Consider the following 15,509-nt stretch of genomic DNA (forward strand, 5'->3'; position numbering starts at 1 on the left):
TCTCAGAAAAGTGCAAGCCCTGCCTTCATGTCCTCTTGGTTGTCTCAGTTGCACCAGGCACGATTAATTGAGTGCAGGAAAGTATTTGAATCCAAAACAATTAGTTTGACCAAGGACAGACCATGCATCCTTAGAAATGTGTTCTTTTCTGTGAATGGCAGAAGGCAGTTTCTAACTAGCTGAATCCCACTTTTAAAACTGTGCTTCACGACAAGTACATGTTTTATTCTTACTTTCATTGAATATGTGTGTGATGTTGAAAGGTAATTCATAACTGAGGATATAACCTATTGACATGTACAAATAACAGACACCATGTTAAAGACTAATGTTTATATTGAGATAAAATGGCAGTACAAAAATACAAAAATAAGTTGATACATTTGTAAATTAAATCTCACAGTAGATACACATATACTGTAAATGCAGCTTTATGTACAAGCAAAGATTGAAGAATATGGTTTGTGGACAAAAAGACGAATGAATGAATCACAATTCATAATGTAGGTAAAAAGGATAAAAATTTCATATGTCAAAGGCACTTCAACCCCAATTCACACCATGTATCAGTTGACTGCAGGTCATCAAACATTCATGAACAAACTGACAGATCATTTTCTCAAGTTTCGTTTGCACCGTTGTCAAAATCATTGAACAAAAACCTTTGAGCAGCATTCATTCGAGTTCAGGTTCTGTAAGAGAGCGTTTCTGAGGCATTTCACAGTCACACCTTTCGGTAAACAAGGTAAAAATGCGGAATATATTAAAAAGCATGTGTCAATAACGTGATTAATTTAGAGGTATATTAAATAAAGATCATGTGGCCCACCCACTTATTGGAAGGAAATTACAAAAGAAAGGCTTCAAAATGGATGCACAGAACACTCAATGGCTTGTCAGGACCAACAGCCCACTGTAAAATAATAGAGCTACTATTGGTATGAAGCCTATAATTTGCAGTTGGTGGGTGGGTCAAAGTTTTGATTTGACGCCAGGCTAAACACACAAAGATCTCCTTGGAGGCTGGAAAACACATAGACTTTTATTTTGGCTGGATCCTCCTCTACCTCCACAAAGCAAGACAGAAATGCAGAGGGCGTAATATTTCTGCCATGGCTTCAGCTTAATGGGATCTCTGTTGTATCTCAGCTTGTCTGATAAACAGCTCCAAATGTCCAAAACAATTTGAATTGTTGCTGAGCAGAATTCGCCAACATGTTGCAAGGTAAATTTGAAAGTCTCTAGTTGCAGAGGGGTAAAAAAACAAAAAACAAAAAAAAAAACCTACAAAATTTAATTGTATGCAAGTCTGGAACCAGTATTATACACCTAAAATCAAAACAAAGACAATAAATATTTGAAGGCAGCTGATATCTCTGTATACATGATAAAACTTAAATAGAACAGATTTACTGTTTCTCCAATAAATATCACTGATCCTGACCTATTTACAATATGCACATATAGCACACTCGTCTCCCTCCTCATCAGACTTTTCCTTTATGTCCCTAGCTCTCCCTTCTCCTAAATTTAGATCCCAGACAGAATGGAAAGCAAATACACCCTCTAAAATATAAACAGCATGCAACGAGAAAATAGCAGTAATTTTCTTTAGACTGAAAAATAAACAAGCTTAAATGTGTTATTTAAAAGGTAAAAAAAAGAGAAGTACTCTAACGAAGCTCACGAGAGTATCCCGCATCATGTGTATCCTAATTCCACATGAGGGGACGGGGGGGGGGACGGGGGGGGTGGACGGGGTGGACGGGGAGGAACTAGAGTAATAAAATAAAAGACAGTAAAACAGTCAAAAAGTAAAATCTCAAATATGAGTACTTGTAGGAGCTCTGTGGAGGGTCTTAAGCAAAGGTAAGCACATTTAGGGCCCCATCTTCTGAACCCATCTCCTGGTTGTGTGAGAGGTCTCTAGAGGGCGTTCTCTTCACTCCCGTCCAGCTCCGCAGAGTGCCGGGGCCCGTCTGCAAGACACAAGCGCGGGACGCCAAGACCGATCAGAGCCAAATACCCAACATGAAAGAGAGCGCATTAAACAACGCAGGCCCCTTTCCGCACGTCTTGGCCAAAATAGTTTGAAGCCAAGTGCAAAGTACAAAGCCGCCTAAAGCTTCAGATCAGCTCGCTTCAGAGCAGATCGGGAGAGACTGGCGAGGTTTCTGGGAAACAAGAACGCACGGATGTTTGAATGTTAGCTGAATAAATGTAACACATCCACATCAAAATGAGGCTTCACACAGGACGCCATCACGATGGGTTTGAAGTCGGTTGGAAACATACTCCTCCAGCTAGCATAGTAGCCAACTGTAACCTGTCCAACCCATTTGAATTTTTATAATGGATGTGTTATCACACTTCTGCTATATCCATTTACCATGACACCTTGTCGGCCACTGGTGGATGGGCTACCCCTCTATAGCTGGGTTCCTTGAGTTCTTCTCACCACAGTTTGAGTTTTTTTTTAACCTCATCTGCTTGCTATTTTGGGGGTTCATGTTTGCTGTTTGCCCACAGGCACACACACACCCACACATACCCTCCCCCACACACACACATACCCTCACCCCCACACACTCACACACATACACACTCTCACCCCCGCACACACGCTCACCCCCACACACACACACACACACACACACACACACACACACACACACACCCTCAACCCCACACACACACACAAACACACACACTCTCACCCCACACACACACACACACCCTCACCCCCAAACACACACACACACACCCTCACCACCCACACACACACACCCACACATACACACTCTCACCCCCACACACACACACACCCTCACCCCCAAACACACACACACACACACACACACCCTCAACCCCCACACACACACACCCTCACCCCCCCCACACACTCACACACATACACTCTCACCCCCGCACACACCCTCACCCCCACACACACACACACACACACACCCTCAACCCCCACACACACACACACCCTCACCCCCCCCCCCACACACACACACTCTCACTCTCACCCCCACACACACACCCTCATCCCCAAACACACACACACACTCTCACCCCCACACACACACACACCCTCACCCCCACACACACACACACACACTCTCACCCCCACACACACACCCTCACCCCCAAACACACACACACACACCCTCACCCCCCCCACACACACACCCCCACCCCCACACACACACACACCCTCACCCCCACACACACACACACACACCCCCCCCCCCCCACACACACACACACACCCTCACCCTCACCCCCACACACACACACACACGCACCCACACACACACACACACACACACACACACACGCACACACAGCCCACCTGAGCAGCGGCCGTAGTGCCGGGCCCCTATGGACCGGCCCAGGAAGCAGGTGGTCCTGCGCAGGTGGCAGGCGCTCTGGTAGGTGACGTTGTCGTTGCCGCAGATGGGCTGCTCGGACGCCGTGGGCATGGGGCAGGGGGCGGTGCGGCACATCACGCAGTGGGCGCTGTTGGTCTGGTCCGTCACGCAGGTGTGCGTCCCCGGGCACACCACGTTAGAGCAGGACTCTGAGGAGAGCGGTCGCGTCACGGAAATAAAGGTACGAAAAACGGTACAAATGCCTGTTGCTGTTGCATAACACTGTATCAATAGCCAGCGATATATTTGTATGTTTGTGTGTGTAGGGCAGCCTGTAGTGTAGCGTAGTGGTTAAGGTAAATGACTGGGACACGCAAGGTCGGTGGTTCAAATCCCGGCGTAGCCACAATAAGATCCGCACAGCCGTTGGGCCCTTGAGCAAGGCCCTTAACCCTGCATTGCTCCAGGGGAGGATTGTCTCCTGCTTAGTCTACTCAACTGTACGTCGCTCTGGATGAGAGCGTCTGCCAAATGCCAGTAATGTTATGTACCTTTTTTGCATGGAAAACATACTTATATTTGTACCTAAAGTTAACATAACTGTACTTTCAAGGTACATTTGGTCGGGGTCGGGGAGTTTTTATGCATGATATTTAGGGGTTCAGACTTGTGTTTTTTTTGCCCCCGCGCTCTTACTTTTGCACTCTCCCTGGTACATGACCTCCAGGTCGGGGTCGGGGAGTTTTTATGCATGATATTTAGGGGTTCAGGCTTGTGTTTTTTTTGCCCCCGCGCTCTTACTTTTGCACTCTCCCTGGTACATGACCTCCAAGTCGGGGTGCCCTTTGCAGCGGGACAGCAGGAGGGCGCACTCGTCCCGGTAGGTCTTCCCGTCGCTGCCGCAGATGGCCTGCTTGCGGGCGATCTTGGAGCAGTCCGGCGAGCAGATGCACTGCGGCCTGCCGGCCTTCATCTTGCACACCTTCCCCGGGCCGCAGTCCACCTCCTCGCAGGTCTCTATCGGACCGGAACCGAGGGGAGGGGTGGGGAGAGAGGCGGGACAGAGCCCAGGGGTCATTACATGACATTACATTTTATTCGGCACACGCTTTTTTTGACAAAGTGACGTACAAAAATAAGTGCATACCGAGGTCATAGGACAAACAATAGAACAGGTTGTATGAGGTACAATTCACAGGGGATCAGTTGTACAGACATGAACGTAAGTCTAGGGCACATGTTGGAAAGGCCAAGTCTGTAAGTAACACCAGCGGTCAGAAAGTAAAAATCCTGCTGCGTGTTTCTTACACCCATGAACACAACCAGTTCATTAATACCCCTACATTAATAAGCCCTACCTGTTCTGATTTCACTAAATAGTTCTCCTGGCTGAAGATCCATGCTAATTATACTGGGGAGGACTTTTTGAACCTGGATTTCGCTATGTATAAACGTGGTGAACTGGCACTTGGGCATACATGTGTGGGGTCAACACTGCTTGAGATACTCCGTGTGCAGGGAAAGGGAGCATACGTGGAAATAGCCAAACAGACTCACTGCACTTATATGAGCAAGAGCCTTTCGACATGGTAAGTTGTCACTGAACAGCTTGCCAGGTTATGTAGAAGTGGCAGAAACCATCAGGGTGCTCAAGTCCAGGCTTAGCATAGTTCTGCACAGTAAAACGACCGGCTCAACGATAAACGATAAGCCTGGATGGGCTGAACGCCCTGTTCTTGTCACTGCGTCTGCTATATGTACACAGACACATTCTGTACAATAAAGCACACAGCCTAGGTTTTCACAATATACCACAATGCACTGCTCTTTCATTAGGCCGTAGCCGTTTGGTGGCAGCCACACATCGCGACAAGGTGTTGAAAACTTGAAGGAAACCAGAAAAAGCATTCTCTCAACAATCTCTCATGAAGTAATGTGGCGAGGATATAGTACAGACACCTGTTCCTCCTCTATGGTTTTAGTGTCATACTATGAGATGGTGATGAAAAATCTTGGAAATGTTTTGATAGAATAGGGCTAGCGTGCATGTTCTTGTGGAGAAGTATTTTGTTTTTCCTATTAAGTATACTTCTCCGTTCCTTCCTGCCGGTCGGCCTACATCGTTGTCATTTGGTAAAGATTACTGCGACTGACTCATGGATTAATTATACGGTACTACACCCCCTCAGACTCTGACGTAATGTCACGCAGGTGCAAGGAATTCTGGGGGAGCTATCCATGGATCGGCTGCCAGACTTTTTTCCGGGGGCCACACAAAGATTAATTAGCTGACGAATCAGTGTTCGCAAACACATGCAGCGTCACTTGTTTAGGGGTCAAACAAACAGAAGTGTGGTTCTGTGCGCAAGTGAGTCCTGGCTGGCGAGGAAGAGTGGAACCGATCTGCATGGAAACGGGTTGGCATCAGATTCACTTTAAACAGCCCTCGTGGTTCAGGGCGTCTGACCGCATTTTGCGCTCGAAGGCACGCCATTGGAGTGCGGAGAGAGAACCGTGTGCCAGTTGCCAGTAACAAACTCCACTCGCTCTCTGACCAGTCAAGTTCATCCGAGAGTCAGCGCGCACCGCAACAGCGCTAGAAAAACAGCACAGCCACTTCAAATGCCTCTACGCTGCCCTGTTTTGAATTGGAAACACAGCGATGTTCAGTCTTAATTCACAAAATCTGGTTAAAGAAAGCACTGCAATATTACCTTTCACTCTGAGAGCTTTCCTATCCTGTCCTCAATTTTCATAATAAATGATAAAAAGGGGATCCCCCGTTTTGTTTTGTTTTTGTCAAGATATATTGGCAGCGAGTCGTGATTTATTTCCCTTTTTCACAGACTTTATGTATAGAAATGTACAGGTCAGATGACCAGCATTAGTCAAGCCTTAGGAATGCTTTGAAGCACCGAACATCAACAGCACACATGTGAGAAATATTACAGGAGACTACATGTGGGGTCCAATGCGTCATACAGTTTTATGATAATGAAAGACAAGAACTGTGTGAGAAAGAGAAGAAATATATGATTTATGCAATATCACAGTTTTTTCCAAGTGGCCCAGGCTTATGACAGTATTCGTCAAACCCAAGGAACAGGAGTCCGGGGCATGTGGCGGACATTCTTGCTGTGGTAAAGTGGAATTCATTATTTTCTTGGAGAATAGGCCAACAGGAATGCTTCCCAGCTAGCATTGGGAAAGAATTAATGCAGAGTGAATGGTTGGTTGCCATTTCCCCCCGAGCAGCTCTGCATTGCACAGCTTTGCAACGAACATTGGCTGCTCACATCACTTGTTTGCCCGAGAAACAAACGATGGGATGGCACATCAGTACTAGGGCTGCACGATATGAGGAAAATATGCGATGACTTTGTTCAATATTGTGATATGACTTGCGATAAATAAGTATTGAAGTTTGCACAGTTCTAATAGCTTTCCACTTTAGGTACACTGCTAACATAGACACTAGACAATGAATAGCTGATGCCAACTGAATTCAAAAAATGTAATACATTATTTCCAACATGCTTTTATTGAACAGATTGCACAGGAGCAGCCAATTAATTTAAGAGAACATCAATTTAAAGAAATACTATTCATCGCAGTTAAAGCAGGCATTTGCGATGTGTTTATATCTCAATGTCGATGCAGCCCTAATCTGTACCAAGTGCTTCTCTTACATTTTTAATATTTGCCAATTTTACATAGTAAAATGTTCAGTGTGAATTTAACTCTTACGGAGTACACGTGGACCTATCGGACTCATAGAGTATGTACTCTGTTGAACTGAATTAACACTAGACATTTCACTGTGCAGTCATAGCTGCCAAAAATTTCACAGATCGAAGTTCTGCAAAACAACTGCTGCAGGTAAATTCTACAAAGATTCCCGAAGGGTGTAAATTGACTTGCCATAAGGGTATAAATAAAGCTGTTCTGTGATTTTGATGTATAGTCAATGACAACGATTGTATTATTTCCAAAGACCAGAGGAGCAACACATAGTTGGTCAAACTACGAAGAGATGAATGTCATCCATGGCATGTTTCCATAATCTTTTTGTTTTCAGTGTGTTATGGAATGATGTCATGATGTACGCAAGCCTGTTTCCCTGGAAACGGGGAAAAATAAGGCCAACATTTACACTATTGGTTATGCACACACCACTCATCCAGTGCATTGGGTATATTGTCATATTATTTGTCTAACAATTTACATTTCCTACAGAACTGAATATAACGAGATGAGCAGCAATCATTTTCCACACTCCACACACAGCTACACAGTAAAATGTTCAGTGTTAGATCAACACCTACAGAGTGCTTTTTAGCTCAAATAGAGTACCTGTGGTCCCAACTGGACTCATATAAACTCTGTTAGCATTGAATTAACACTGGATATTTTACTGGGAAATATCCACCCAAAGAGCATACAGACACCACCTCGTGTGACCTAGAAGAATCCACCAAACCAGCCAGTCATTATCCTCAGATGTTAATAGCGCATTTAGGACTTCTGGTAACGAAGAGCTGAAATATCCTCAAGTGAACCTGAACACCCAGAAATGGCTTCCAATACTGGAGTCAACTCCAAACAGCTGGACAGATTTAGATAGAACATCTGGCCTTGATCCACAGCAGAACTTTCATAAATTAAAACCAAAAAAAACTTTTACAGATACTTTTTTTTTCCCACAAACCAGTGTTTGATGCTACACATGGACAGACTGACAGACAGGCGGACAGAACAACAGGTGATCTGAGCTGCCCTGTAGTCACTGAGCACGTCCAGGAACACGAAACATTGCGTCTACATGTGTGGTCTTCTGAATATTCAGCAATAACACAGATATTGCTTGGTAGAAACCATGAAAAACTCTTTCAGTAGATTGCAACACACCTATGAAAATGTGTACTCAACATTATGATGACAGCAACATTAATAAGCCATCAGGTTATCTGCAACACATCTGTTTCACATTTAAGGTCTGCCGTTGTTTTTTAAACAATGAGGGAATTTTTTCCAGAGTGACAAACTAAGAGATTACTCAGAATTACAGCATGATTGTTTTAATGTTGCTGCATGAGTAACAACTGTTTCGTGGCTGAAGGGCTGAGAATATAGCTCATTCAGATAAACAGAAATGCCCACACCACCGGCAGAGAGCCTAGAAAGGAACAGATAGAAATGTAGATAGCAGAGGAACTCGTGTTAATGGAACAGAATGATGCGCGTTGAGGTGAAAGATGACCTGATGAAAGCACTTCAGCATTTGAGTAGCTCATAAAGCAACATCAAGGCTAACGCTCAGTGAAAAGACTTGTCTGTGACGTGACAATTAAGTTCCGGAATCCAAGGCCACCCTGCAGTTGCCCATCAAATTCTAACCACTGTTTACTGAAGTTGGCCATTAACCGCTTGGGTTTTTGGGAAAAACATTTCATCAAAAATCTAAGAACAATTTTCGACAGTGATTGGCTTGCTGTAAAATCCAGCTACGCCAGCTTAACCAGCTTGTAAATTGAGCTAGTGAACCTTGTCATAAGCTGGTCTAACTGGGTATGAGCTGGTCAACCAGCATGGCCAAGCTTGTCAAAAAGAGGGTCTAGCTGAATATGAGCTGGTCAACCAGCTAGTAGCTTGTCTGAGATGGTAGCTAGTCAACCAGCTACCAGCTGCTCCAAAACATAGCTTGAGTTGGTCTGAACTGTTCAACGAGCTAAATCACGTTGAGCTGGGAGCTGGTCTGAACTGGTTAAGCAACTTAGCTGAACATTCTAATCACACAGTGATCTTACACCCTAAAGGGTTAATGTAGCGGCTTTTATTTTTGACAATACTCCTACACGTGACGGTAAAAGTGCAGGACGAGAGGCCGGTTGGAGTGCATGAGGTCGGACGCGGTTGGCCAGCTTACCTTTGCAGGGCTTACAGGACACGATCCCCAGGAAGCCAAGCAGGCTGACCTCGTTGATTGGCAGGCTGGTGTTGGACCAGGCGGTGTCAAGGCGGCCGCCGGCGCAGCACTCCTCCTGGCTGACACCCCGCATCAGCACCATGTCGCAGCGTGGCTCCTGGCTCTGCTGCAGCCAGCACATCCCGGCTAGCCGCGGACGACAAACACACCGTAAACTCACTGAGGAGATCACGCAGCCCTGGCCCATTCTGTCTGCGCCAACACACTTTTTACGAATACCACACGACTCTGCAAGGCGAGCTGCATAGAGGTCTGCAAACTGTGTGCATTCAAAATCACTTGTTGAGTTTTGTTTTACCAAAAGCCTTCGTGTCTTCTGTCAAGTGCAAACATTTCCGGAGTGGCTTTCAAAAACATGATCTCATAAAAACGGAAAATGAGATGTTATGACAAACTATACTACTGACAATAATTATGAATCAAATTCAACTTAAATCCATTGTATTATTCCTCACTAAACCTCTATATCCACTTGATATACCAAAGTTGTTTTTGATAGGCTATGGTTGGTTATCCCCCACTTTTTTGTCATGGAGCAAAATACGTAATTAGGCTAAATAATGATAACTGCTTGTGGGTGGAAACTGCAATGGAAAGTTTGGAATGGTAGCTTACGTTCCCCTGAGTAAGGATGTTTTCCGAAACAAAATAATTATTTTAACAGGAAAACTACTACAAACTCATAAATAATTGCATCTTTGATTTAGGGTAAGCAATAACTATTAATGCAGAATATGTATAAAAGAAACACTGAGCTCGTGCCTTTTTACGCGCGATTACAGAAATATGAAACGGGAACTATGCCATTTTCGGAAGCATATCTTTCGGCAAAGAGTTCCAACTAGCACTTTGCACTTTTATAAAAAGGGTGCACCTGCGGAACGTTAGCTCGGTTGCAAGATTACGCACGGGAAATCTGCAGATGTTGGCAATCGTGTTCATTATCGCAATGAAGCCATTTCATAATTAAATCATATTCCTGATGTTCAAACAAAGACAAACACTTAAACTTACTTCTTAATTCCATTGTTGGACGAAGCCGTTATCTCAGCACATAAGAATGTAGGATACAGCATGATGCAAACAATATATCTCAAACGTATAGGTAGTGTCTTCATCTTTCTAAAAACGCTTCATCTTAAAAGCTCTCAGATGGAATACATTACGCTTTTGATAGAAATAATACTCACCCCAAGCAGGATGTAGGACAAGGATCACGATATTAATTACAATTAAGATGCCCATGCTGGTAATCTAGTATCAAACAGTGTCAGAACAATATAAATGGGTAAAAGTAAAACGCAGCGATGTTTTTTTGTTTTTTTTTAAAGTCCGTGAAATAGTTCGAAACTAAAGTTAGAGTTCGTCTTGATGAGTTGCTTATGCCGACAGCAGTCTTCGCTTAGGTGAATGACTGTGTTGTAAGTGATCCCGTTCCGCCTCTATATAAATATTTTGGCTAGACTGAATTATGCTGCTGGGATGGGCGACGCTTTCAGCCAGTTGTAATGCAGGGACGGGTAATGTTTGATGTCTGAGTCAATTTCCAGAGGCAGAGGAACAACTCCCTTGCAGCACAGCGCAATTGGATGGGACGTCAAAAGCACTAGTAGATTTCCTTTGGACTCAATCCAGCGGACATACTGTACATATTTTTCACTTGGCCAAGTTTTAAAAACTAAAGCAAACCAGTGGATGTAGTAGCCAACACGTCCCTTTTCACCAATTTCACCTCAGGGGATGCAGTAGTCCTAGCTGTGTTTTATTTAGTTTTCAGAGATAAAATGATAAGATATTGTGGATAGCTTACAGCAGGGATGCATTTGCCTACACATTGGTTTGGATTAATATAATATATCTGTCGATATATCTGTCGATCCCACCTGTCTATATGAACAACAGGTGCATTTTGAACAACATAAAGTGTCCAGCTAAAATGAAGCTTTCTCGAATACCAATGGATGCATTTGAATAGCCAATATTTAAATGCATCCATTGGTATCAGAAGAAGTTTCATTGCACAAATATTGGCATGCCTATTTACATGCATTGTATTACCACCAACAAGTGGTACATGTTAAGTCTTTCTCTCCCCTGTCCCCCATTTTCATACATATATTATTTTCAACCAGCCTTACACGATACTATGCCTTCCTGGGTCTGATTTTAACTCCTGATTATCCACAAGGAAACCACAAAACGCGCATTTCGGTCTTGGACCGTTTTGCTTGTGAATTATACCATTGTGAATTGTGCCATTAAAGCCATTAATGCGATCTCTTGTCGGACTCTAATTGAGCCCAATATGATTATGTGGAGGATATGGAGGTGAAAGCGTGGGTGGCACAGGATATCCCGGACAGGCACCTGCCCTCTGCACATTAAATACGCACATTAAATGTAATGTCATGCTTCATTTTGTGCCAGGGAGCCATGTCGCAAAGCGCTTTAGGGCCACGGCTCACATTTTTACTGCCCATTCATGAGCAAATAATTCCTGCAAAAAAAAAGCACTGCAGTCCACACAGGTTTCTTCGTTTTTTTTAAGCACTGCACTACCCAGCATCCCTAACCCAGTTACATGATCTGAATATGGCAGAAGCTGTGAGGTTTCTTTGGTTTTAGGAAAAATGCATTTGGGTACAGTGGGATTCGCCACAGATAGACTTGAGTGTGTGCTGGGCAGGGGGAATGTTCAGTTATGTGTTGTATGTGTGTGTGTGTGTGTGTGTGTGTGTGTGTGTGTGTGTGTGTGTGTGTGTGTGTGAGTATGCATGTATGTGTGTGTGAATGTGTGTGTGTGAGTGTGTGTGTGTGAGTGTGCATGTGTGTGAGAATGCATGTGTGCATGTGTGAATGTGTGCGTGTGTGCATGTGAGTGTGCATGTGTGTGAGTATGCATGCATGCGTGTGTGAATGTGTGTGTGTGTGTGTGTGTGTGTGTGTGTGTGTGTGTTAGATAGCCATATGCTGATATTCTCAGAGGTACATCTGTGTACCCGGTGGCATATTGGCTGGGTCTGGTATGATTTGTGGTCACTGACTGATAAAAGACAAATAATAGCAGGTCTGTCACTAATATGAGGACCACCAAGGAGAAGAGACAGAACTAGGCCATCATGCTTTCCAGAGCAGCTATCAGTGGCAGGTGATTTTGATTTACCAACCGTCTGGCAGTCATTTGACTCATACCACTTTTAAATGAATGTGGCACATGTGTCTGTATATCATTTAGTCCACATGCCTGGCCTTCCTTCAATGTCCGTAAAGGTTCATTGCAAAGCTTAGCCACAGGCCAGAAATCATTTGCAAGGAAAATATGTAGCTCAGTCTGTTGAGTTCTGGCCAGCATGGAAGCCTAAATCGTCATCATCATCCTGATCATCATCATGATCATCATCATTATCACCATTATCATTATCAGCACCATCATCATTATCATCTCTCTTTCTCTCTCTCTCTCTCTCTCTCTCTCTCTCTCTCTCTCTCTCTCACACACACACACACACACACTCACATACTGGCATGATAAACAGCAGAGAATATGTTGTGTCAAGATGCTTAAGTATTAAATGTTTGTTTGAATCAGCAGCATTGGAGATGGCTATAGCATTTAACCGGAAAGGTAGGCTTCTGAAGTAAGAAAGTTTTGAGTGAAGGTGCTCTTTGGAAAAACCATTCATCACTCCCTGATGCAACTCCCTGATGAAGGCCTTCCAGCCTACACACGCCAATGTTTCCAATGTTCAGCATAGTCCTATATTACAGGTGTTTTAATATATAAAGAGTGCCTTGGAATTTGTGTCTATACTAATTAATTTTTATTATAACAATGTTTTAAGTTCATGCAGAATGTGTCGTATACTCTGCCTAATTCTGCCCTAGATGCATTATTTGGTGTTTTGAAGCAGAAGGGATATATAAATATCTCTGCATGCAGAGCTTTTATTGCATGCAGCCAATGTAATGTAGTTGTGCTGACCGGGTCAGACAATAAAGCACAAAAGACTGTACTCTTCAGCTTATTTATTTCAGTGTTTTTCTTATTTTTGCATAAAATGTCCATTATATTATTGCGTAGCATGCCCATTATCAAACCTAGGTGAATATAATGTAGTGGGTTCAAGAAGAATTCCACATGGAGTAAAGTTCTAATTATCATGTTTTTTTTTTTTTATTACTGGTTGATTGCCAGGGTCTGGCAGTGCTTATCCAAAAAAGCCAGATTCTGCTGCTGCCCTTGTTTTGTGGGAAACCAGGCCATCTGCACAGAGAAGAAATTTGACTTTAGTAGTGTGACACAACATGGGCTGCAGGCAGAACAAACTACAATACATCATTAACTGAATTATGCAGATGTAAAGCAGTGCTGGAATCAGGCTACAACCCTGCCTCGACCACAGCCCTTTTTGAAGCAGACCAACTGTTTTTGTGTATATGCCTTGAATTTGATCATACCACCTACACCACTTTCAATAAGCCTGTATGGTAGTCCATGCCAAATATAAACATATGCTATGTTTTAAGGCAATGAGGCATGGAAAAAATGTTTCTGTTTTTATGCTTATCTGTTCTGCACCTGTGTAGTCTAGGAGTGTGCAGATCATACATATTACCAGTAATGGGATGACTTGGCGGAGAAAAAATGTGGTTCTTACCTGATAAGAAGTCTGGTATTCGATTAGTCAGATTCAATACAATATTTCTCAGTGTTACAGTAAAACACAAATGCTTGATACTCAACATCCCTGCATGAAAACAAGTCTTCCGGTCCTCACAAGTGATCCTCAAATGTAGGACTGGCATTATAAATTAAATTGTGATAGGATTTTAAGTCTTTTTCTAGAATACAGAGGTGAAAAAGAAATTCACAATCCATTCTGCATTCAGTTTCAGTCATTATGTGGGTTGTGGGGTGAGTGGTATTTTTGATACCATTACTGTCTTAAATACCTTCCTCAATGTTTTCTAAAAGCTCTGTCTTTTGATTTCTAGGCATGGTTCTCTGCATTAGAATGTTTCGCAACTTTGTCAACATCCTGTCAGTCTGCAAAATCTGACAATGTGCAATGGGTATGATCATGATCAGGAAATATGAATATGATCGCGAAAATATGAGCAATGACGGTTGCACACGCGGTCCGTGCGTGAAAACGCGGACGTGCTGGGGCGTTCTCTTGCTGTAAGAGAATCCCAGGGGCACGGATGGAATGCTGACCTGCTGGGGCACAGTAGTGGGTGGGCTCTGGGAGTAGTGGGCAGCTGGGGTTTTCTATTCACATGGTTCATATCATAGATACACAGATGAATCTGACTGCACATGGGAATCATGGGTGATCATCACTGTTATGTTTTTTTTGGGGGGTTTTTTTGTGCTACTGTTAGGTACACTTGCAGAAACAGCCTTTCAAGCTAAAAGGAATGATACTATTAGAAGACAGGCAAAGTTAAAATCGCAATGAAGTTATTGAAATAAACAGTTGTGTACAGTTGCTGAGGAATGACGATCCTGAGAGATGTACCTGGGAGAAGAGCTCTGTGGTTTTGAACTCAAAACCGCCCTCTAGTGGCAACATCTCATTCAAACATTTACTCCAAATTTAGACCATACATTTTCCGATCACTGACACCGTAGGATAATTCACCGAGATATCTACATTGCAAATAAATGAGAAAAGAATGTCTATATATCGTGTTTTCAGGCCAATTGCTTTTATGCCATTTTACATATCATGGCGTGCAGTTGACCAGTATTAGTATCAGTGTCTTTTCACTTTGCTGGGATAATCGTTGGGTTATTTCGTCTGTTTAAAGCAAACTCACTGTTTTTAAGACTTGAAAGAACAGTGCTCAATTAATCGTTTTAACTTTTCCTGACTGTGTCAGTTTTAATAGGGCACCTTCATTTTAATAAACCTTATTATCCAATCATCTAATTTATCCCATTCTTTAGATGTTAGATTTTCTGTCAATATTTATACGTGCTTAGGAAATGATATAGTACATTTTCAATGAGTGCTTTGAAATGAGTAGTGATAGACTAGCTACATTCCTTGAAGTAGGAGTGTGGACAGTATCTAAACAATTGATAACGTTCATGTCAGATTTTTAGCGTTCGGTATATTTTCGTCAGAGCGAACCTTTTG

The 15,509-nt window shown here is 43.2% G+C and overlaps 1 protein-coding gene across 1 annotated transcript; it reads right to left on the minus strand.

Annotated features, from left to right (window-relative positions):
* Positions 1–318: 318 nt before the first annotated feature.
* Positions 319–10,795, minus strand: fstl3 (follistatin-like 3 (secreted glycoprotein)). Its single transcript, XM_061239483.1, has 5 exons — positions 10,554–10,795; positions 9,304–9,489; positions 4,179–4,394; positions 3,359–3,586; positions 319–1,979 (listed from the first exon to the last, which is right to left on the minus strand). Exons 1-5 carry the CDS (start codon positions 10,606–10,608, stop codon positions 1,927–1,929), a joined length of 738 nt encoding a protein of 245 aa, XP_061095467.1. The 5' UTR covers positions 10,609–10,795; the 3' UTR covers positions 319–1,926.
* Positions 10,796–15,509: the final 4,714 nt, after the last annotated feature.

Source organism: Conger conger, chromosome 4 (genome assembly GCF_963514075.1).
Source record: "Conger conger chromosome 4, fConCon1.1, whole genome shotgun sequence".
Taxonomy (NCBI): domain Eukaryota; kingdom Metazoa; phylum Chordata; class Actinopteri; order Anguilliformes; family Congridae; genus Conger; species Conger conger.